The 23,137-nt window shown below is 42.8% G+C and overlaps 1 protein-coding gene across 1 annotated transcript in view; it reads left to right on the forward strand.

The window, feature by feature from the left end:
• The window catches only part of LOC141332867 (uncharacterized), a 47,998-nt gene that overhangs the window by 3,952 nt on the left and 20,909 nt on the right, over positions 1–23,137 (forward strand). The window contains exon 3 of the mRNA XM_073837829.1: positions 22,051–22,276. Within this exon, the coding sequence (XP_073693930.1) occupies positions 22,051–22,276 (226 nt within the window). The remainder of the gene's footprint in view (positions 1–22,050; positions 22,277–23,137) is intronic.

The following is a 23,137-nucleotide window of genomic DNA, read 5'->3' on the forward strand; positions in this document are numbered from 1 at the left end:
AAAAGGAAAAAGACTGAATTTAAAAATCTAAAGCAATGGTGGGAAGTTGGTAAAACTCTAATTTAGAACGTTCGGTGGCGCATTATAAGCAGATGACGTGTTTACGTCTTCCAAATGGGAAGATTACAAATGATACTACAGAGATGCGTCGTCATGCTGTGGATTTTTATTCTTCACTCTATAAAGCTGATCACTGTAGTTCTAGTTGTGAAACACAACTTTTGCATGAACTTCCTCAAATAGACTCTACATCTAAGACTGCTTTGGATATGCAGATTACCTTTCAAGAACTTACTACTGCTGTCGGACAGTTAAAGCCTGATCGTTCTCCGGGCATTGATGGATTAACGTCTGAATTTTACAAGCATTTTTGGAAATATATTGGAATGGACCTTTATGAAGTTTTTTGTGAAAGTTATAATGATGGTATTTTACCTGTCACATGTCAACGTGCTGTATTGTCTCTATTACCTAAAAAGGGAGATTTGACCTTGTTAAAGAACTGGAGACCTGTTGCTTTATTAACAACAGAATATAAAATTTTATCTAAGTGTCTCTCTAACAGACTTAAGAAGGTTTTACATTTGATAATCCATCAAGACCAAACCTACAGTATTGCATTCCATTAGGTCCATAATGGATAACCTTTTTTTGGTGAGAGATACGTTGGATATCTGCAAACTGTTCGATGTAGAGGTTGGGCTGATTGCTTTAGACCAAGAAAAGGCATTTGATCGAGTTGATCACAATTATCTTTTTAAACTACTTGGTACTTTTGGGTTTGGTCAAGGTTTTATCAAATGGATAGAGTTATTGTATACTGGAGCTTCTTGTATGGTTAAGGTGGGAGGTGGCCTAAGTCGGCCCATTGTGGTTTCAAGGGGCATTAGACAAGGATGTCCTTTATCAGGTCAGTTGTACAGTATTGCCATCGAACCACTACTTTTTAATATAAGGAAAACATTAACTGGTTTATCAATACCTACAATGCCTCAATATTTAAGAACCAAAATTACTGCTTACGCTGATGATGTTACAGTTTTTGTTAATGATGATAATGACATAAATGTTCTGTCTAGAGTAATCAATATGTATGAAGGGGCATCGTCAGCAAAAGTAAATTGGGATAAAACTGAGGCTTTTTGGTCAGGTCAGAGAAATGTGGAAAATCTTCCACATTTACCAGGTAATTTAAAATGGAATAAGAAAGGGTTAAAAAATATTGGGTGTGTTTTTGGGATCTGCTGAGTTTTTGGGATCTGCTGAGTTTCAAAAGAAAAATTGGGAGGGAATTTCGGAGAGAGTGTGCACCCGATTGTCTAAATGGAACTGGTTGCTACCCCAGTTATCGTATAGGGGGAGAGTTTTAGTTGTCAATAACTTGGTCGCTTCTGTTTTGTGGCACAAATTTGTTGTACTACAGCCTCCCGCTGGATTAGTTCAAGATATTCAAAGGATGTTGGTGAATTTTTTTTGGTCAGGGCAGCATTGGGTTCGATCAGCTGTCCTTTTTTGCCAGTGCAAGAAGGGGGGCAAGGTCTTGTAGACATTAAATCTAGACTTATGGCCTTTCGTCTGCAAGCTGCTCAGAGACTGCTGTATAACAGTGACTTTGCATGGTTTAACACTGCAGTCGCACTCTTGAGGAAAGCTGGCAATATGGGACTTGATAAACATCTTTTTTTATTGGATTTGGATGAAACAACTTTAACAGACTTGACCCCTTTTTATAGATCCATGATGGAGGCTTGGAAGGTGTTTTCTGTATCAAGACCTGCTGGAATACAGGCGGGTCTTTGGCTGATGGAGGAGCCATTGTTCCAAAATCCTTTTTTACCTTCTAGACATCTATGTTCTGCGTTTTTGTCGTCACGATTAATAACTGCTGGATGTGTAAAACTTGGCCATATTTTGAGCATCAGTTTGGAGACTCTGGGCGAGAGAACTGGGATAAGATCCATTAGTTTCATGAAAAAGCTTATTGATGAATTGCTTGGAGAGCTGAGTTTTGATCAACAGGTTTTTATTAACAACTCCAACCACATAAAAGAATGGATAGCTGGGTGTGACTACAATTTTCCATCCTTAATGATAACTGCAAATGCAAGGGAATGGCATGAAGAGGAGAATCACATATTGTCCTTCAAAATCCCTGAGCTGAATACCTTTGAGTCTGCTAGTAAAAAGGCCCTGTATGTGACTTGTGTAAAAGTGTCTAATATCAATTTTTTTATCTGGAGTAATGTCTTCGAAATGGACTCCTTTTTTTGGAGTCACTGGTAGCTGGCGATCACTGTATAAACGTCCAATTGATAAACGGACTGGTGACTTACAGTGGAGAATTGTACATGGTACAGTAGCTACGAACAGACATGTGGTGCACCTCAATCCAAATGTTGGGGTGGGTTGTCTTTTTTGTACTGAAAATGAAACAATTTATCATCTTTTTGTACAATGTGTACGATTGGGTAATTTGTTTTCCATTTTGTCACGTTGGGTTTCAATGTTAGGTGAAGATTTTTCAATGCAACTGTTTATTCTGGGGCCAAAATATTCAACTAGCCAGAAGAATGCTTTGGTTTAATTAAATTTCATATTTGGAACTGCTAAGCTTGCTATCTGGAAAACAAGGAAAAAGAAAGTGCTTGGCAGAGATGCTCTAGATCCCTTATTGATGTTTTTGGGTTTAGTAGCATCAAGACTTAAGATAGAACATGCATATTATAAGCTTGTTGGGTGTCTACCTATGTTTGTGAATATTTGGGCCATAAACGGAGTGTTATGTGAAGTCAATGAAAATGATGATTTGCTGTTGGGTTTTTAAAGATGTGTATATATATATATATATATATATATATATATATATATATATATTTATTTATTTATTTTTTTGTGTGTGTGTGTGTGTTTATATTATATGGTGTTTGTTGGTATCATATTTTTTTTCTTTTGAAACTGAAGATTGTGAAATGCAGGTTGTAGGAGTGATATAGTATGTTTTTATCCAATTGTTGTAAATAAAGGTAATTTCTCCTCTCTCTGTGTCTCTCTCTCTTTCTCTCTCTCTCTTTGCTGTAGGAAAGAAATCATAAATATAACCTAAATATACAGATTTTTCCATAATATTTTGATTTTTTTGCTTAGCTGATCTCAACAAGTTTTAACGTTGTCAAAAGAATTAACATCAAAACAGAATTATTATTATTTTTATTTATTTCAAATGCATTGTTAGGTAGTGCCTGTGCATGTGTATTTGGCCCTGTCCTAAATGGAACACTTCATGTGCATTTGCAGACTTACAGACTTACAATGTCCGCTGCGTGCACGTGTCCGTTAAGTCCATGATACTGTAGGGTTTCCCATTCGTCGTTTTAGCGTTCAGCATTCAGCAATCCGCACTTCTGCCTGCTTCAAAGCAGACTTCTACCCGACAGTCAAAGCGGCACTACACCATAAAAGTGTGGACTCAGGGGCAGACTGAAAGGGGCAGACCTCTTGATTGACTCCTTACATGTACTTGCATTTTGTCAGTTACCATAATTATGAGATTCTGACTTGCATGATGGCCTTGTGACAACTTGTAAACTGTGATCACCTGATCACTGCGGATTTATTTAGGTGCTATGTTTAGGCCAGGGGTAGGTAAGTTCGGTCCTAGAGAGCCACTGTCATGCAGAGTTTAGCTACAAAACCCGGAGAAAACCCTCACCTGCCTATAGCCTTAGGCTGTATCCGAAATCGCCCCCTATACCTTCAAATAGGGCCCTATTTGAGGGGACAGCCAATTTTAGTGGTGTCCGAAACCACAGTGGACATTCTCTTTTAATCCCACAATGTACCCGCAAAAACGAGTGTACAACTGATGTTGCCTGCAGCTGAATCATCCGTCCATTCATTTTACACCATGCTCATCCTTGGCATAATACAACGTAATACAACACAGGTACAAATTCATTGTAAATTGATTATTAAATTGTTTAACTAGGGTTTATACATAATTTCCGTGACAGAGTTCAAGATAAATCCTTTAATCTTACTACTGGAACTGCCTGTTTTAAATGCCTTAGTAATCCTGAAGACATTGAATAGCCCAGAAAATCCAGAAAATCTACTCATGGGTCTCTGTCAGGGAACATGCACCACAGAGGAGTACATGGAGTAGTTTTGAGCCCTCACTGACTGGGATGATTGCATGCTTAAGGTCTCATTGTGGGCTAAATGAGCACATAAATGCATGCCTAGAGGCAAATGTAAACTTGTGTGTTTGTGTATGAGGGGTGGGGGGAAGGGGGGCTGTGCGGTCTATACACTCCAAGAGATGGCTACAGAGCTGGTCCCATACTTAGCACTCTCAAATTCCAGTGGTCTCAGTGCTCTCAAGTCCAGTGGTCTCAGTACTCCCAAGTCCAGATGATTTCAGTCCTCTCAAGTCCTGTGGTCTCAGTGCTTACTAGTCTGGTGGTCTTTGCGCTGTCAAGTCCTGGTGATCTCAGCGCTCCCAAATACAATGGTCTCAGTGTTCCCGAGTCTAATGGTCTCAGTGCTCTCTGGTCTGGTAATCTCAGTGCTCCTAAATCCAGTGGTCTCAGTACTCCCAAGTCCTAATGATCTCAATGCGGTTTATACACTCCAAGAAATGGCTATAGAGCTGGTCCCATAATTAGCACTCCCAAGTTCCCAGTGCTCCCAAATCCAGTGGTCTAAGTGCTCCCAAGTCTAGTGGTCTCAAGTCCTCTCTGGTCTGGTGATTTCAGCGCTCCCAAGTTCAGTGGTCTCAGTGCTCTCTGGTCTGGTGATCTCAATGCTCCCAAATCCAGTGGTCTCAGTACTCAGTGCGGTTTATACACTCCTAGAGATGGCTACAAACCGGGTCCCATACTTAGCACTCCCAAGTGGTCAAGTCAAGTCACCTTTATTTATATAGCGCTTTTAACAATACAGATTGTGTCAAAGCAACTGCACAGTATTTAAACAGCACAATAGTGAGTAAGTAACGCATTATTGTAAACAATCAATTTTCAGTTAAAGGCAGTTCATCAATGAATTCAGTGATATCATCATCCAGTTCAGTTCAAATAGTATACAATATCGCTGGAAAGTGTCCCCAACTAAGCAAGCCAGAGGCGACAACGGCAAGGAACCAAAACTCCACAGGAGACAGAAATGGAGAAAAAAAACCTTGGGAGAAACCAGGCTCAGTCGCGGGACCAGTTCTCCTCTGGCCAGACGAAACCAGCAGTTTGTAACAATGTCTGATTGTAGAGACCTCATCAGGTTCCTGTGGTGTAGCGCTGATGGCGGTCTGGGTTGGCGAGGTCTTTATTGATGATCTGTCTCTGGAGCTCATCTGGTTGACATTCAGGGCAATAGAAGTCATCTCCAGGTGGTGATCCATGATCTAAGCTGGGAATGGACTGGATCCGGGGGACTGCAGTGACCATCTGATCCGGATGGTCGCTGGGTCTGGTGGCTACGGTGACCTCGGAAAAAGAATGAAACAGACTAATATTACCGTAGATGCCATTTTTTTTTACGATGCAACGGGTGCATCAGGTGTTATGGGAAGTGTTTTCGGTTCCGGTTGACCTAATTAATGCAGCCTAACAATCCTTTAACGGATTTTAATTATAGGAATGTGTTAATGTTTTTATGTGTAAGCCAGGTTAAAGAGATGTGTCTTTAATCTAGATTTAAACTGACAGAGTGTGTCTGCCTCCTGAACAGTGTTAGGTAGATTGTTCCAGAGTTTAGGCGCTAGATAAGAAAATGATCTGCCATCGGCCGTTGATTTTGATATTCTAGGCATTATCAAATTGCCAGAATTTTGAGAACGCAGCGGACGTGAGGGACTATAATGCGATAGGAGCTTGCTCAAGTACTGAGGAGCTAAACCATTGAGGGCTTTATAAGTAATTAGCAAGATTTTAAAATCTATATGATGTTTTATAGGGAGCCAGTGCAGTGTTGACAGAACGTCTCGGTTACGTATTGTAACCCTCGTTCCCTGAAGGAGGGAACGGAGACGTCTTGTCGAGACCGACGAATTGGGATATCGCCTGGATAGACCAATATACTTCGTGTGTATACAAACGAGCCAATGAATATTGGCATGCATGATTGCAGCCAGCTGCGGCTGATCACAGCGTGAGCATATAATACGCAGCAGGTGCATGCATCATCAAGGTTTCGCTGAGGAGCTGGGACAGGCCCGGCCGTACAGCGGTGGTACAGGAGCCTCGGCTACGGGACGAGACGTCTCTGTTCCCTCCTTCAGGGAACGAGGGTTACAATACGTAACCGAGACGTTCCCTATCAGTCGGTCTCTTCGACGTCTCGTCGAGACCGACGAATTGGGATCCCTAACAAAGCGCCGTGGCTGCTGCCCCTTCCAGTGTCCTGAGCGGGCCCCCCTGGGTCCCGTTACTGGCTTTGGCCAGGGGCTCGCATCAAGGAGAGCCAGTCACTGTATAACTCAGCACCATCCATTTCAGTGAAACTGGAGCACTGGGAATATGCGGAGCTCACGTCCTTCCGATAGGAGGTTCGGAGCAATACACATATAACTCAATTCAGGTTTATATGGAAGATTGGAGGTGATTGAACCCTCGTATACTGGTAGAAGTACTACCGGGGAACACACAGCCTCTAGGGCGTAATGTGGAATTGTAAGAGATGCAATTAAGTCTCTACGTAGAGCCTAGCCCTCTACCGGTTCTGAAGGATTCATCGAGTGAGGGCCTGACGCCTGACGTTCCGCTACGTCGGCTGTCAAGCTCGGCGGAGGAGCTCGACAGAGCTACTCTAAGGTTACTCTGGAGCAATATACTGTAGACCATTTCAAGCGCTATTCGGCGGCTTAAGGAAGTGACGTCGTTGGTCCCAGGACGTTTCCGGTTAGTGGTCCAGCGCATTCAAAACAATGGCGAGAAGCGCTTTATGAACAGTGGGATTGCGGTCATATATATACAAACATCCTGCTTAAATGTCTAAATTAAAATTAGATCCTTGTCGTTCGGTGGTTGTGTGCTCCCTCTGGGGCGGTACTAACATTCTGAGATGTGTTTAACGGTAGATTTCCGCGAAACGTACCCGTGTTGCGGCAGTGAAGGAGAAGGCTGGATAACAACAAGCAACTCTAGGATATACAGCGCACATTTCGATTCAGGCAAGTAAATATCGTTTTTAATTAATCAGTTTATTTGTATATCTTTAGGTTAACTCTTCAAGTATGATGCCGTATAATTTAAAGTAGCATTTTGTCATTGTTTACATATGCATCTAGCTTTCGTGTGTAACGTTAATGAAAAAAGGCAAGTTTTTTTATTTCTGTTTTATTGCTAAGTGTTATGTGGGTTAAATTCATATTAGTCGTCTAGTTATTTTGTCAGTTGACAAATGCAGTGAGTAACATGAAAGTACGTGAATGTCGTATTGTGTAACAGTTAACGGCAGTAGTTTACAAAACGTAATGTTTATGGGAAATATTATTTTCCATCACATAAGCTTTGGTAATGTTAATTCCAAGATGTACTGACGTATTAAGCAATAATAGCATTATTTTTTTTTATATTGTGCATTATATTAAATAATTGTTTTTCTACTTTTATCCTTATATAATGTAAACAATTCATACAGGTGATTTCTAATATCATTTGTTTCTTAGTCAAGGAAGCATTTTGATGTAAGCAGTTGTAAATATGCAGCAGGGTCACTAAATCTGACAATACAGTGTAATACTGAAATTTGTTAGCTCCCTGTAATTCCCATAGAATTGGTTAAATGTTATATACATTTTCATAATGATGGCTAATATCCTTTGTTTTGTTTTCTAGAAAGTATTCTAAACTGATGTAAACAGTTGCAGAAATACAGAAGGGTCACCAAATCTGAGAAGGCAGTGTAAGGAGAGCCATCATCTGTAGACACCCAACGACAGCTGATCATCCTGCAGTGACAAACCACATCTGACCATATCAACACCCAGATGTGATTGAGAACTTGAGTGTAGTATTCAGTAATTTAGTGTAGTACTTAAAGCGACTGATGACCAGGCCGGATACAGACTGCTGCTTTTGACATTTGTTCCCCCTTTGTACTCCATTTCAGTTCAAATGTTGTTTCAGTTGTTGTTCTTTCATTTGTTGAAGCATTTTATGTTCATACAAATATTTACATATCAATACATGTGCTGGAAATAAAAACAGTTGAAAGTGAGAGAATGCTTTTTGTTTATATACAGTACTGGTCAAAAGTTTGGACAAAGTATTTTTTTATGTTTTTGAAATAAGTATTTTATGTTTATTAACATGATTAATTATTTAAATGATTTCTATTATAAAAAATGTTGTGCAAAGCTGAATTAGCATCAGCCTTTACATTACACCAGTATTCATTTTCACATGAATATATATATATATATATATATAATTTGTGTGGGTGTGAACAGTAAATACGTGCATAAAAACATATATGAATGATTTATGTGTGTTTGTGTGTGCATTTATTAATCTGCAGATATACAGGTTTATGTAAAACACGTTAGCCAGCATTGAATTGCGACGATCTTGTTTATTTGTGATCACATGATGACTCGGAGCATTCATACCCTCCACTTGCACTGTTCCACAGCAACAAACTTGACCAAACTAACGTTGAACACATGTTGAAATGAATTCAACACGTAATAATAGCATCGAGCGCTTAGTTTAATAGCATACATTTAGCGTTGTTTGGAACGATATGTATTGTGAAAAGTAATGTACTAATGAAAACAAATATTTAAACAGAAATACAGACTGACCACGCAATGCAAGTAAATTAATCACGAACAACCTCCGGATATCTTGGGAACAAAACATGAGGTAAGTTGCACTGCTTGCTTCAGACTGATGACATCCATTGTACGAATAAATGTTCACAATATTTCCGTTCATGTGATATGCTTTTAGCAATCTCCCGTGTACACGCACGCAGCATCGATTAGTTAATGAGCAGCTTTTTTACCTTAACTAGCTTTTTCGCTAGATTTTAAAAGAATGTGTTCGTATTGACAGATCGGAGAAATAGCGCTACCGGAAATGTTTCAGGACCGGACATGCGCAGTAACGTTCCAACGCGCTTGTTATTGTTTACATCCTTGAAATGGTCTATAGCAAGCCGACCCGAGGCCTCTCTGTGCCTACCCGTTTGAGGTGAGAACACAGGAGGAGACTGTGTCTACACGAAGGCAATAGAACCTCGTGAACGTGTTAGGGGTCGCCCAGCCCGCCGCTCTACAAATGTCATTTAGCGAGGCGCCACGAGCCAATGCCCAGGAGGATGCAACACTCCTAGTTGAGTGTGCTCTCAGCCTGAGGGGGCAGGGCACACCCTGAACCTGATAGGCCAGGGTAATGGCATCCACTATCCAGTGGGCCATCCTCTGCTTGGAGACGGCATTCCCCTTCTGCCTGCCTCCATGACACACAAAGAGCTGGTCTGAGGTCCTAAAGCTTTGTGTCCGGTCAACGTAGCATCTTAGTGCTCGGACGGGGCAAAGCAAAGCCAGGGCTGGGTCTGCCTCCTCCGAGGGCAGCGCTTGCAGGCTCACCACTTGGTCCCTGAAGGGAGTCGTGGGAACCTTGGGCACATAACCAGGCCGGGGCCTCAGTGTTACCTGGGAATCCGCCGGGCCAAACTCTAGGCACGAATCGTCGACCGAAAATGCGTGCAGGTCTCCTACCCTCTTGATGGAAGCCAATGCAAGCAGGAGCAGAGTTTTCATCGAGAGAAACTTCAGCTCTACTGACTGCAAGGGCTCAAAGGGAGCCTGCTGCAGTGCTGTGAGCACTAGCGACAGGTCCCAAGAGGGCACGGAAGGGGGCCTAGTGGGATTCAACCTCCTGGCGCCCCTAAGAAACCTGGTGATCAGGTCGTGCTTCCCTACCGACCTTCCCTCTATGAGGTCATGGTGAGCGGATATAGCAGCCACATAGACTTTAAGGGTTGAGGGGGACAGCCTACGCTCCAACCCTTGCTGCAAAAAGGAGAACACGGCTCTGATCGGGCATCTTCGGGGGTCCTCTCCCTGTGAGGAACACCAATCAACGAACAGGTTCCATTTAAGGGCGTAGGCATGTCTAGTAGACTGCGCTCGCGCCGAAGTAATAGTGTCAACTACCCCTTGGGGTAGGTCACTTAGAACCTCCGCGTCCCGTCCAGGGACCAGACATGTAGTTTCCAGAGGTCTGGACGCGGGTGCCATAAGGTGCCCCGTCTCTGAGTCAGAAGATCCTTCCTCAGAGGGATTTGCCAGGGAGGGGCTGTCGCGAGGAGCATGAGTTCGGGGAACCAGGTCCGAGTGGGCCAGTAAGGGGCTACCAGAAGGACCTGCTCCTCGTCCTCCCTGATCTTGCACAATGTCTGTGCGAGAAGGCTCACTGGGGGAAACGCATATTTGCGGAGGCCCTGCGGCCAGCTGCATGCCAGTGCGTCCGTGCCGAGAGTGCCCTCGGTCAGGGAGAAAAAGAGCTGGCAGTGGGCTGTCTCCGGGGAGGCGAACAGATCTACTTGAGCCTCGCCGAAGCGCCTCCAAATCAGCTGAACCGACTGGGGGTGGAGTCTCCACTCTCCGGGAAGCGCAGCTCGTGAGAGCTCGTCGGCCGCACGGTTGAGCAACCCGGGGATGTGAATGGCACGAAGCGACCTCAGATGCTTCTGACTCCACAAGAGGAGATGACGGGCGAGTTGCGACATGCGACGGGAGCGTAGACCGCCTTGCCGGTTGATGTACGCAACGGTCGCAATATTGTCCGTACGGACCAGCACGTGTTTGCCGCGTAGGTGCCCCTTGAGGCGGAGCAGGGCGAGACGTACTGCAAGCAACTCGAGGCAGTTGATGTGCCAAGTCAGCTGGGGGCCCGTCCAAACCCCTGAAACTGCCTGTCCGTCGTACGTGGCTCCCCACCCGGTGGCGGAGGCATCTGTGTGTAGCACAGCATGCCTGGAGACCTGTTCCATGGGTACTCCTGCCCGTAGAAATGAGAGGTCTGACCACGGGGTGAAAGTCTGGCGGCAAGCCGGTGTTATTTGAACCCGGTGAGAGCCGCGAAGCCACGCTCTCCTCGGGACTCGGCCATGAAGCCAATGTTGAAGCGGTCTCATATGGAGCAGCCCCAGCGGTGTAACCGCCGCTGCTGCTGCCATATGCCCCAGGAGCCTCTGAAATTGTTTCAGTGGGACCGCTGTCCTGCTCTTGAACGTATCTAGGCAGTTCAACACTGACTGAGCATGTTCCTGCGTGAGGCGTGCTGTCTGGCTGACCGAGTCCAGTTCCATACCGAGAAAAGAGATTCTCTGTGTTGGAGAGAGTTTGCTCTTTTCCCAGTTGACCCGAAGACCCAACTGGCTGAGGTGTGCGAACACCAGGTCCCTGTGTTCGCATAACTGAACCCGAGACTGTGCTAGGATGAGCCAGTCGTCGAGGTAGTTGAGAATGCGAATGCCCTGTTCTCTGAGGGGAACAAGGGCCGCCTCCGCGACCTTCGTGAAGACACGGGGGGAGAGGGACAGCCCGAAGGGCAGGACCGTGTACTGATATGCCCTGCCTTCGAACGCGAACCGCAGAAACGGTCTGTGGCGCGGAAGGATTGAGACATGAAAGTACGCGTCCTTCAGGTCGATCGCTGCAAACCAATCTTGGGGAGGGACACATCTGAAAATGTGTTTCTGAGTGAGCATTTTGAACGGTAGCCTGTGAAGGGCCCGGTTCAAGACGCGCAGATCCAAGATCGGTCGAAGCCCGCCGCTTTTCTTGGGTACTATGAAGTACGGGCTGTAAAAGCCTGTCCTCATATCGGCTGGAGGGACCGGCTGTATCGCTTCCTTCGCCAGCAAGGAAGCGATCTCTGCACGCAAGATGGGAGCATCTGCGGCCCTGACAGAGGTGAAGTGGATACCTCTGAACTTGGGAGGGCGCCGGGCGAACTGAATCGCATAGCCGGAAGCGATGGTCCGAAGGAGCCAGCAAGATCGGCTGGGAAGCTCTTTCCAGGCTCCCAGAAAGTGAACAAGCGGCACAAGGGGGACCACCGGCGTACCCGCGGGGGAGCAGCGAAGGGGGGGGCAGGGGCCCCGCCTCGCAGTCTCGTTGCCGGACCGGGGCGGGGTCAGAGCGTCTGTATGTTGAGTGTGTGAGACGCTTACCTGCGCATGAGCCGATGGTGCGTGAGTAGTCCGTCTCGCCGTACTCTCGAACCGCCCATCGTCGCTCGCTGGCGGTGGGAGAGGACGGGTGAGGCGCAGGGATGACCTGCGCACTCCCCGCAGTCCCACATGGGGACCCAGAGATAGAGAAATTTGCTCTTTTGTCGAGTATTTGGCGGGGAAAAAACAAACAAAAGATTCTCCGCCCGGCCCTCCTCCGGGGGAGGGAGTGGTGCGGTCACCATCTCCCGAAGAGCAGCATCCTCCATCTCTGGGTCGCCCGTCTCAGGGTCGCTTGTTCTTACGCTTCCCACTGGTCTTTGTGGGGGCCTGGACGGGCTGGGCGGCTGCCCGGCGACCGGCTCCACGGCGCCGTTGTGAAGGCTGCTGCGGTGGCTGCTGTGGAGCGGAGGCGGAAGCCGGGGGCCGCCCTCGGCGACGAGCAGACTGGGGTGCCGCCGGCGGACGGGTGGAGGCAGCAGCTGTACGCCGGGGCAGGATGTGACTGATGGCCTCAGTCTGCTTCTTGGCTGCGGAAAACTGCTGGGCAAAGCTCTCCACAGCGTCGCCGAAGAGGCCGGTCTGGGACACCGGAGCGTCGAGGAACCTGGTCTTATCGCAGTCCCTCATATCAGCCAGACACAGCCAGAGATGGCTTTCCTGGACCACCATGGTGGACATGGCACGACCCAGAGACCGCGCGGTCACCTTCGTCGCACGTAGCGCGAGGTCCGTGGCGATACGTAGTTCACGAAGAACTTCTGGGTCGTGACCACCCTCGTACAGGTCTTTCAGTGCCTGGGCCTGATGCACCTGTAGTAACGCCATAGCGTGAAGGGCGGAACCAGCGGAGCCGCAGGCCGCATAGGCACTGCCGATCAGAGCCGACGAGTGCCTACAGGCCCGGGACGGGAGCGACGGACTGTTGCCCCGCCAAGTGGAAGCGGCGCCCGGACACAGTTGCATCGCAACCGCACGCTCCACCGGCGGGACTGCCGTGTATCCCCGCGCTGGGCCGCCATCGAGGGTGGTTAGGGAGGAAGTCCCACTCGAGCGGTTTCGGGCAGTAAAAGGTGCCGTCCACGTTCGGGTGAGCTCTTCATGCACCTCCGGGAAGAATGGCACCGGGGTGGGGCGCTGAGAACCAGCGCGGGCCACCCTGAGATACCAATCATCCAGCCGGGAGGGGTCGGGACGTGATGGAGGGTTCCATTCAAGCCCTACCCTCTCGGCGGCCCGGGCAAGCATAGCCATCATCTCCGGGTCAGTATCGGGCACCGCTGACCGCCCAGTGGACGACAGTGTGCCGTCCTCCTCCTCAGAGAGGTCTGGCTCTCCCCCCGATGCTGCGACTGACATCTGTTCATCGGGGGGGGCCCCAAAGGTAACGGGCGGTACCCCTAAGGGAGGTCCAACCCGCTCCCCTGAGAGCCCCGGTGGCGACGGAGCGTCGGTGGAAGGAGGAGCCCCCGCCGATGGAATGGGCGGGGGGTTCCTCACCGTCACCGTCAGACCGGGCAGCCCTCTGCTTCCAGCGACAACGCCCCCCCCGGCGTTTGCCTGGAGGAACGTTCGTTCTGGGCGGAGGGACTGGAACCCCGCCCCTTTGCAGGAAGCGGAGTCTGGTCCGCAACTCCGCGATGGTCATACCCCCGCAATGGGGACATGAGTCATCCACGAACGCTGCCTCAGCGTGTTGTAAGCCCAGACACGTGAGGCAGTGTGCGTGGCCATCACCCGGCGCCAGGAAACGGCCGCACCCAGAAACGCACGGGGAGAAAGGCATGTTGCCTCGTCTTTAAAAAGACGCTCAACCCGTGGAGCTCCTTTAGAAATTCACTCTTTTTAGAAATGCTCTTATAGGAATTTGCTCTTTTAGTGCTGAGGCGCACAGGGGAGATGGCCGCAGCAACACAGAAGGTGGATGGTGAAGACCAGCTGTGTGCTTCCACTCGACACGGAAGACCACGCCGCTGAAGCGCCGTGCCGCCAACACAAAAGAGAAAAAAAGGAGGTAAGTGTTGCTTCTTGGCTCGTTCCACAATAATGGTCCCGCTCCTCAGCGAAAGCTTGATGATGCATGCACCTGCTGCGTATTATATGCTCACGCTGTGATCAGCCGCAGCTGGCTGCAATCATGCATGCCAATATTCATTGGCTCGTTTGTATACACACGAAGTATATTGGTCTATCCAGGCGATATCCCAATTCGTCGGTCTCGACGAGACGTCGAAGAGACCGACTGATAGGGAACTTGGCTAATATGGTCATACTTTCTGGTTCTAGTCAGAACTCTTGCTGCTGCATTTTGGACCAGCTGGAGTTTGTTTATTAAGCATGCAGAACAACCACCCAATAAAGCATTACAATAATCTACCCTTGAGGTCATGAATGCATGAATTAATGTTTCGGCATTTGACATTGACAGCATAGGTCGTAATTTCGATATATTTTTAAGATGGAAAAATGCGGTTTTGCAAATGCTAGAAATGTGGCTTTCAAAGGAGAGATTGCTATCGAATAGGACACCTAGGTTCCTACAGTAACTGATGACGACGAATTGACAGAGCAGCCATCTAGTATTAGATGGTGTTTTAGGTTATTACTTGTGGAGGTTTTAGGTCCAATAATTAACACCTCTGTTTTTTTCAGAATTTAACAGTAAGAAGTTTTTCGCCATCCATTGTTTTATATCAGCTATGCATTCTGTTAGTTTATCAAATTGGTATGTTTCGCCGGGCAGTGAAGAAATATAGAGCTGAGTATTATCAGCGTAACAATGAAAGCTAACACCATGTTTCCTGATGATATCTCCCAAGGGTAACATATAAAGCGTAAAAAGTAATTGCCCTAGTACTGAGCCTTGAGGTACTCCATACTGCACTTGCGATTTAAATGATACCACAAACTGATGACGGTCAGATAAGTACGATTTGAACCATGCCAGTGCAGTACCATTAATCCCTACATAATTTTCAAGTCTATTTAAAAGAATGTTGTGGTCAATAGTATCAAATGCAGCACTAGGATCCAGTAGCACTAATAGAGAGATGCAAATGTGATCGGTTGACAAAAGCAGGTCATTTGTAACTCTAATAAGAGCAGTCTCAGTGCTATGACACAGTCTAAAACCTGACTGGAAATCCTCACAGATACCTGTGGGTCTCAGTGCTCCCAATTCTAGTGGTTTCAGTGCTCTCTAGTCTGGTTGTCTCTGTGCTCTCAAGACCTTGTGATCTCAGTACTCAGTGCAGCTCCACATGAACGGGAGTATTGTTTTGACAATGTTGTCATCTGTACACAAAACTTTCCAAAAAATGCAAAGAAAAAAAAATTCTGGTTTTAGTACAGCCAAAGTTATTTAAACATGCCCTGAGTGCAGTGCTGTCTCTAAAATTCCTGTGTTAAGCTGCCTGCTCTTTCATGGCCAGTGATGCTGCCCCTGCTTTTTTGGTCACGGTGACTCAGGCTGTCCCTGAACTCCCTGTGCTCCCTGTCTGCTCCATCCTGGCCATGGAGGCTGGCTCTGGGCTCTCTGTGCACCCTTTCTGCTCCGTCACAGCCATAGTCCATCCCTGACCTCTCATGAACTCGGGAGAAGGATCCAAATGCAGAAGCCATTTATTAAAAACAAAAAGAAAACAAAACATAACTCATAAGAAAATAAAAACAGAACCAAGCTCATCTTATTCATTTGTTTTTGTACAATCTACTTACCACAGAGGGTTCAGTTTAGATTCACATCATGATTTTCTCTGGAAAATGGAAGTGGAACTTTTTAGTGTGGGATGAATACTCTGAGCAGGGTTTCTCTCACTAAAGAGCATGGAGCAGGAAACTAAATATCCTGAGTGGAGCAGTTGATCAAAACTCTTTGAACAGCTGAAGTGCTAATTAATGGTCTTTATTTTTATTGATTCAAGTACAGTGGGGAATCACTGATATGAGATTCTACAATCTCCGAACAATATTGTTTGGTCACTGATGTGCTCTTGAGAATCAATATGACTTGAGTGCTTTCATATGCCTCGTAATGACTTCATACACAGAATTGTTGATAATGGCATATCAGTATTTGCTGATCGTTATTATCTGATTATCTCAGCATTCATAGCTACAGCTGGGAAAACACACACATGCACACATGTTCTTGAGCTTGTATTTGTACATAATGGGTAATCTGTCTCTTTACAAAATTGCTTATTTTGAGGCTGAGAGTCTTGATTGATCTCTGCCTTTCATCTTGTCTTCCGTCTTATAGTCGTATTAGCGCTTTCAACTGACACAAGATCATTTCTAGCTGTGCAATCCGTTAATTCAACAACATTTTTCTTTTGATGTAGGTGCATTGGCCCATCAGACAGCTGTTCTCACTAGGTAAAGAACTAGATGTGAAGATACTTTTTGTAAACACTGCTTAATGGTGATAAATACTAATTACTTTTTTATTCATATAGCATTTTCAATGTTTTTGGGTCCAAGAAAGTAACTAATTGTTCAATTGTTGTTGGGGACCAAAAGTAAAATATTAAGACTTAATCACTGAAACTGCTATGTGAATATTGTAGAAGAGGTGTCACTTTCAGTGTTTGCATTGGCCTTGGCTGTTTTTACGGATGAGAAATGTTATTGTATGAAGTGGTTTTGTGAACACTGTTTAATTTAGAGAGTCCATGAACTCAAAATTGTTATTATCAAAGGTGCGCTTCTCAATATTTTTGTGAAAACTGTAAAAAACGTACAGATCCCAAAGACACAATTAAACAGGGAGGATACATTAAATGAAAGATAATAAAACAATATCTCAAAATCTAAATAATATAAATTCTTACCAGATTCATAATACTATGTACTTATTATAGCAATTAAAATCAATGTGTAATAACTGTGTAATAACTAGGTAGTAACCCTGCACTTACCCCCAAACCTAACCTTAACCCATGTTGTTAACTTATACTACCCAGTACTTTCTTGGTCAAGTACACTGTAAATACAGTACACATACTGTAAAATAAAGAGTAACCAAAACTATTGAAGGGATAATACTTACAAATAATTTGGTCCTCTGAAAGGTGGTCCTGTCCTGTGGTCTCTGGCACCAAGACATGAGGACTATTCTTTAAGTCTTGCAATTTACGAGATGGAACCTCCATTGATTGTATTTGTTGGCTCAGAACATCCCATAGATGCTCAGTCGAATTGAGATTTGGAGGCCAAGGCAAATTCCCATCAGGGGTGTATGTGAATTTCAGCAATCTTTCGGTAGGTGGTATGTGTCAAAGTAACATCCACCTGATTGCCAGGACCCAAGGTTTCCCAGCAGAGCTGATTGTTTACATGCTGCCTAATATTTCACTTTTTGACAAGCGCCATTGTTATGATACAATCAATGTTAATCACTTCAGTGGTTTTAATGTTGTGGCCTCTCAGTGGTTTTAATGTTTCTCTTTTATGGTTCACTTGTATTCCTCCAGAAGCCTGTACTAAGCGTTTAGTATTCTAGATTTCGTGTTTTTAAACAGTAGCCAAGGTTACTGACTTCTCATGATAAGAGTGCTAATCTAGGATGAGCATGGCCCATGAGTGTGGTTATTTCGATTATAGGAATTTATTGTAAATCAACGCCATTTCACTGAGAACATGGATATGCTTGGACACAGCTTGTGCTGATGAAGTGATTGTTGATGATTAGCTTATGTTCTGAGAAAAAAAGAAAAAAAAAACACTACTTTTTGCTTTTGGATGCACCTTTGTGGACTGACTCTTTTAAGATATCATCATCATGTTTATCTCCGTTTACTATAACAGCAGAATAATTGTGATATATTGCCATCTGCTGGACAGAATAGACCTTGTAAATAAAACCTGTGAACTCTTCACAAGCCTCTTGGCTGTTGTACAGTATAGTGATTATTGGGAAAATATTTTCACTTTATAAGTTTATTACTAAGTTATAAGTTTATTACTAAGGTTATCAGCTGCTTTGGTGTTGAAGGACACGGGGACACACACACACACACACACACACACACACACACACACACACACACACACACACACACACACACACACACACACACACACACACACACACATGTTGGGTTTACATGTTTTATGGGGACATTCCATAGGCGTAATGGTTTTTATACTGTACAAACCGTACTTTCTATCGCCCTACACCTACCCTACACCTAAACCTAGCCCTCACAGGAGATTGTGCACACTTTTACTTCCTCAAAAAAACTCATTGTGCATGATGTATAAGCCTGTTTCCTCATGGGGACCTAAGAAATGTCCCCACAAGGTCAAAATCTACTGGTATTCCTATCCTTGTGGGGACATTTGGTCCCCACAACGTGATGAATACCAGGTACACACACACACACACACACACACACACACACACACACACACACACACACACACACAAACACACACAAGCTTTCATATCCAGATAGTTATACATTTTCTAACCTAACCCTATCCCTAACAGAAAAGTTTCTGCATTTTTACAACTTTTTTTATACCAGTTTTACAAATTAAACCTCCAAAAGGGAGGTTTTTGTCAATTTTGTAAGGATTTGCTTATTATGAGACAAATTTGTCCCCAAAATATGGCTAAGTAGGTCCACACATACACACACACACACACACACACATGTTGGGTTTACATGTTTTATGGGGACATTCCATAGGCGTAATGGTTTTTATACTGTACAAACCATACTTTCTATCGCCCTACACCTACCCTACACCTAAACCTAGCCCTCACAGGAGATTGTGCACACTTTTACTTCCTCAAAAAAACTCATTGTGCATGATTTATAAGCCTGTTTACTCATGGGGACCTGACAAATGTCCCCACAAGGTCAAAATCTACTGGTATTCCTATCCTTGTGGGGACATTTGGTCCCCACAACGTGATGAATACCAGGTACACACACACACACACACACACACACACACACACACACACACACACACACACACACACACACACACACACACACACACACACACACACACACGTTTTTATGGGAACATTTCATAGGTGTAATGTTTGTTTATACTGAACAAACTGTATTTTCTATCACCCTACCCTAACCCTACACCTAAACCTACCCCTTTACAGGAAACGTTCTGCATTTTTAGGCTGTAAAACAACTTCTTTTTGATTTATAAACTTGTTTCCTCATGGGGACCAAAAAAAAAAAAAAAAAAAAATGTGGATGTTGCCATCATTGTGGGGACATTTTGTTCCCATATTATAGGATATACCTGGACCACACACCCACACACACATATGTATTTATGTATATATTTAATAAAAGCATGTATTGTAGATGATTTGAGTGGTCACTATTTTTTACATTTTCACAACTTGCACTGAAAAAATTGTACTTGAAAAACTGAAAAAAGGAATAGGATTCATTTTGGTACATTTGGATTAATACATATCAATTATCACTCAATTTTATGTAATAAAAATATATAATAAAATAAATGCATAATAAAGTCATATGAAGTCCTGTAAATAAGTCAGTTGTATTGTTTCCCTGGAGGTCTTTATTTAAAATAAAATCTTTTGTTTATCAGTTTTTTAAGTCTTTTTTTTATTAAAAATGTATATTTAGTTTTTTTTTCTTTATAAAAAAATAATCTATAAGTCTGTGATATTAAAAAAAAAACTTTTATTTTTTAATTTTTCAATTTAAAAAAATAAATAAAGCAGTTTTAATTCCTTTTTAATGTCTAGTTTTTGACATTTTTTTAAGACTCAATACCATGCTATATAAATGCTATTTTGAGCACTACTAAAGGATGTCCTTAACCAGCTTTATCTATTTAGGTAATATTTATCTAATATTAACCCTCTATCACTATTTAATAGTCATGTTGCTATAAGGATCTTTTCTGGTTCTTGGCATGCACATGCATAACTATCTTTTTATCCTGGAGCAGAAGGATGTAATAATTCACCTATTCGTGGGGAAAAAAATGACACAAAAGGAATTGAATGGAAGACTTTCCAGCTAACAGGTTAAAAATTATGTGTATCTCCTCCTTAAAACTGTAATTGCACAAGATTATTATTTAAAAACAAACAAACAAACAATAGAAACCACCACAGAAATTCTAATGATTTCCTTTACAAACATTACAAACCATCAATTTTTAAGCATTAAAACTATTAAAAATGGTTTTCAGTAGTGTGTTTTGGGACATATTCCATTAGGATTAATGGGTTTTAACAAGCCACCAATGGAAGGCAATCAATTACCAGTAGAGGCAAATAGGCACCATTAAAGTTTCCATTATAATCAGTAAAACCATTACAAATTCTGAAGGCTTCTACTACTAGGGTACAATGCACCACCCCTCCCCCTCTTTTTTTTCCTCTAAAACAATATTTTCTTAAAGCATTTGTAAAGTTTTGATGATGTTAATAAGGAAACATACATCGATGAATAAATAGTTTTTGGGATTTGAGTTACGTATGTCCTTTTGATACACATTTGAAAGAAGATTTGCTTTTTCCATGACTGAGTTTTGAGATCGTGTTCTCGTCAGTATTCCTGTTCCTGAAATCAAATCCCTTTGTTCACAGAGCAGAACCAGGTACAATGTCAAACAGAGTATGACCTACGCACCATTACGGGTAAAACAACAAAGCGGAGCCAAATACAGGGGATTCCAGCATTAATCTTTAGATTTTCTCCACGGTTGTCTAATGGGAGCAGATAAAAGGCCCTTTGTTAGCTTTTGTGTTCCATAACCCCTTATTAGTTAATGTGAATACAGTCAATGTTTAATCTAGTGGCTGTTTCCTCATGTTATTCAAATTAGTGAAGTGGATCTCATCATAAAAGGCCTGTGAGAGGAATTTCTGTATTTTTAAAACAGTTCTGCACCAGTGTCCATTGGACACCATGGCTTTACGAGAGGCGGCACTATTAGGAATAATTATTGTATTCTCAGGTTTGCTCATTTTAGTTACTTTCATAAATGATTTATATCATTTAATTTGATGATTTCATTTTATTATTATTGATGATCCATTTTTTACATTATATGTTTGTTATTATGGTTTTAATTCTTACTTTTTATTATTGCCAGTATTTACGGCAAGATATAAATGGTACAGATGGTACAATTTTTTTTTTTTTTTCACATGAAGAAATGTCATCAGAAATGTATCTTGTTTGTAACTTTTTCTGCTTTTTTTTGCAGGCCATATTCACTCTGTGTTTACAGCTCAAAGTAAGAAAGTATTGCATTTTATCTACTTTAATAAATGTTTGATCATTTCCAATTATGTTTATAGCATGTCCAATCTTTTTAATATAAATGGGAACACTGCAAACAAATGCTTTTCCATTGGCAGATTATTTTGCTTGTTCCAAGCAAAAACACACTTAATTTTGACTTGTTTTTTCTGAAAACAAGACAATATTTTTGCTCGTCTAGAAATTCCTTCTTAATTTAAGAATTTTTAGATATTTTGGCTGGAAACAAGACAAAAAATCTAAGTAGGGGTAAGCAAAAATATCTTATTTCAAACTGAAATTTACAGAAGATTATTTTTCTTACCCCAGTGGCAGATTAGTTTGCCTGTTTGAAGGAAACACTTAATTTTGACTTGTTTTTTTTTCTGAAAACAAGACAACAGTTTTTACTCATCTAGAACATCCTTCTTGGTGTAAGAAGTTTTAGATATTTTGGCTGGAAACAAGACAAAAAAAATCTAAATAAGAAAAGCATTTTTTGCAGTGAAATTAGATTTTGTTTTGTTGTTTCATTTTGAGATAAATCACTTATCACATGTTAAAAAAAGAATCAAAGAAAGCCGCTTTTGTCTTGTTTCAGATGAATGTAAGACGTATGGCAGCGGCGTCTTTTATACTTTCAACAAAACTGTGTTTCATCTGAAGACTTCATGTCCTGTAACGCTCACACGCTTCACTCATGCTGGAGTGGACTGTCATATCATCATCCAGCGTGGATCGAATGGTCTGATGGACAGAGTGGAGATCATTGTCAACAAAATCATCACACTCATTCAAAATAAAACTGTGACAGTGGAAGGCAGCAGGTATGGGTCACACTTGTGACCAATATTTAAATTTGAGTTAAATCAAAGTTCTGAAAAGGGTTGTTCATGTTATCTAAAAAGCTTATAATGTTGTAATTACAATATTATAGCATTGTAATAGAATTAAATTACAACAGCAGCTTTGCGTTAAATATCAGCACCCTCTCATATTTTCATCTTTACATAATGTTTCATTTAGTAAATCCAATATTTGGCTTAGAATTAAAATCCTACATTTTCTGAATTGGGGTTTACTAGAATAAACATGTTATTAAAGGATTAATAAAAATTCACCCCCATGTGGTTCCAACCCCATAAGACCTTCATTCATCTTTGGAACACAAATTACGATACTTTTGATAAAATCCAAGAGCTTTCTGAACCTCCATAGACAGAGAGGGTCCTTCCATTTTAATGGTCCAGAAAGGTACCAAGAACATCGACAAAATAGTCCATGTGACATCAATTGCAATTTTAGGAAGCTACGAGAATACAGTGGAAGCCAGCAGATAGGGGATTTCTGAATCACATTTGTGAACAATATTTAGATTTTAGTTGGATAAAAGTTCTGAAAAGGGTTGTTCGTGTTATCTAAAGAGCTTATAATGTTTTAATTACAATACTATAGCATTTTAATAGCAGCTTTGTGTGCTATTAAACATGAGTACTCCCTCATTTTTCTTTCTTTACATAATATGTTTAATTTAGCAAATCTAATATTTGGCTTAGAATTAAAATCACAACTTTTCTGATCTGGGGTTTTGCTAGAATAAACATGTTGTTAAAGGAACAGTCCCTTAAAAAATAAAAAAAAACCTTTCATTAGTTACTCGCCCTCATGTCATTCCAAACCTGTAAGAC

Source organism: Garra rufa, chromosome 4 (assembly GCF_049309525.1).
Source record: "Garra rufa chromosome 4, GarRuf1.0, whole genome shotgun sequence".
Classification (NCBI taxonomy): Eukaryota; Metazoa; Chordata; class Actinopteri; order Cypriniformes; family Cyprinidae; genus Garra; species Garra rufa.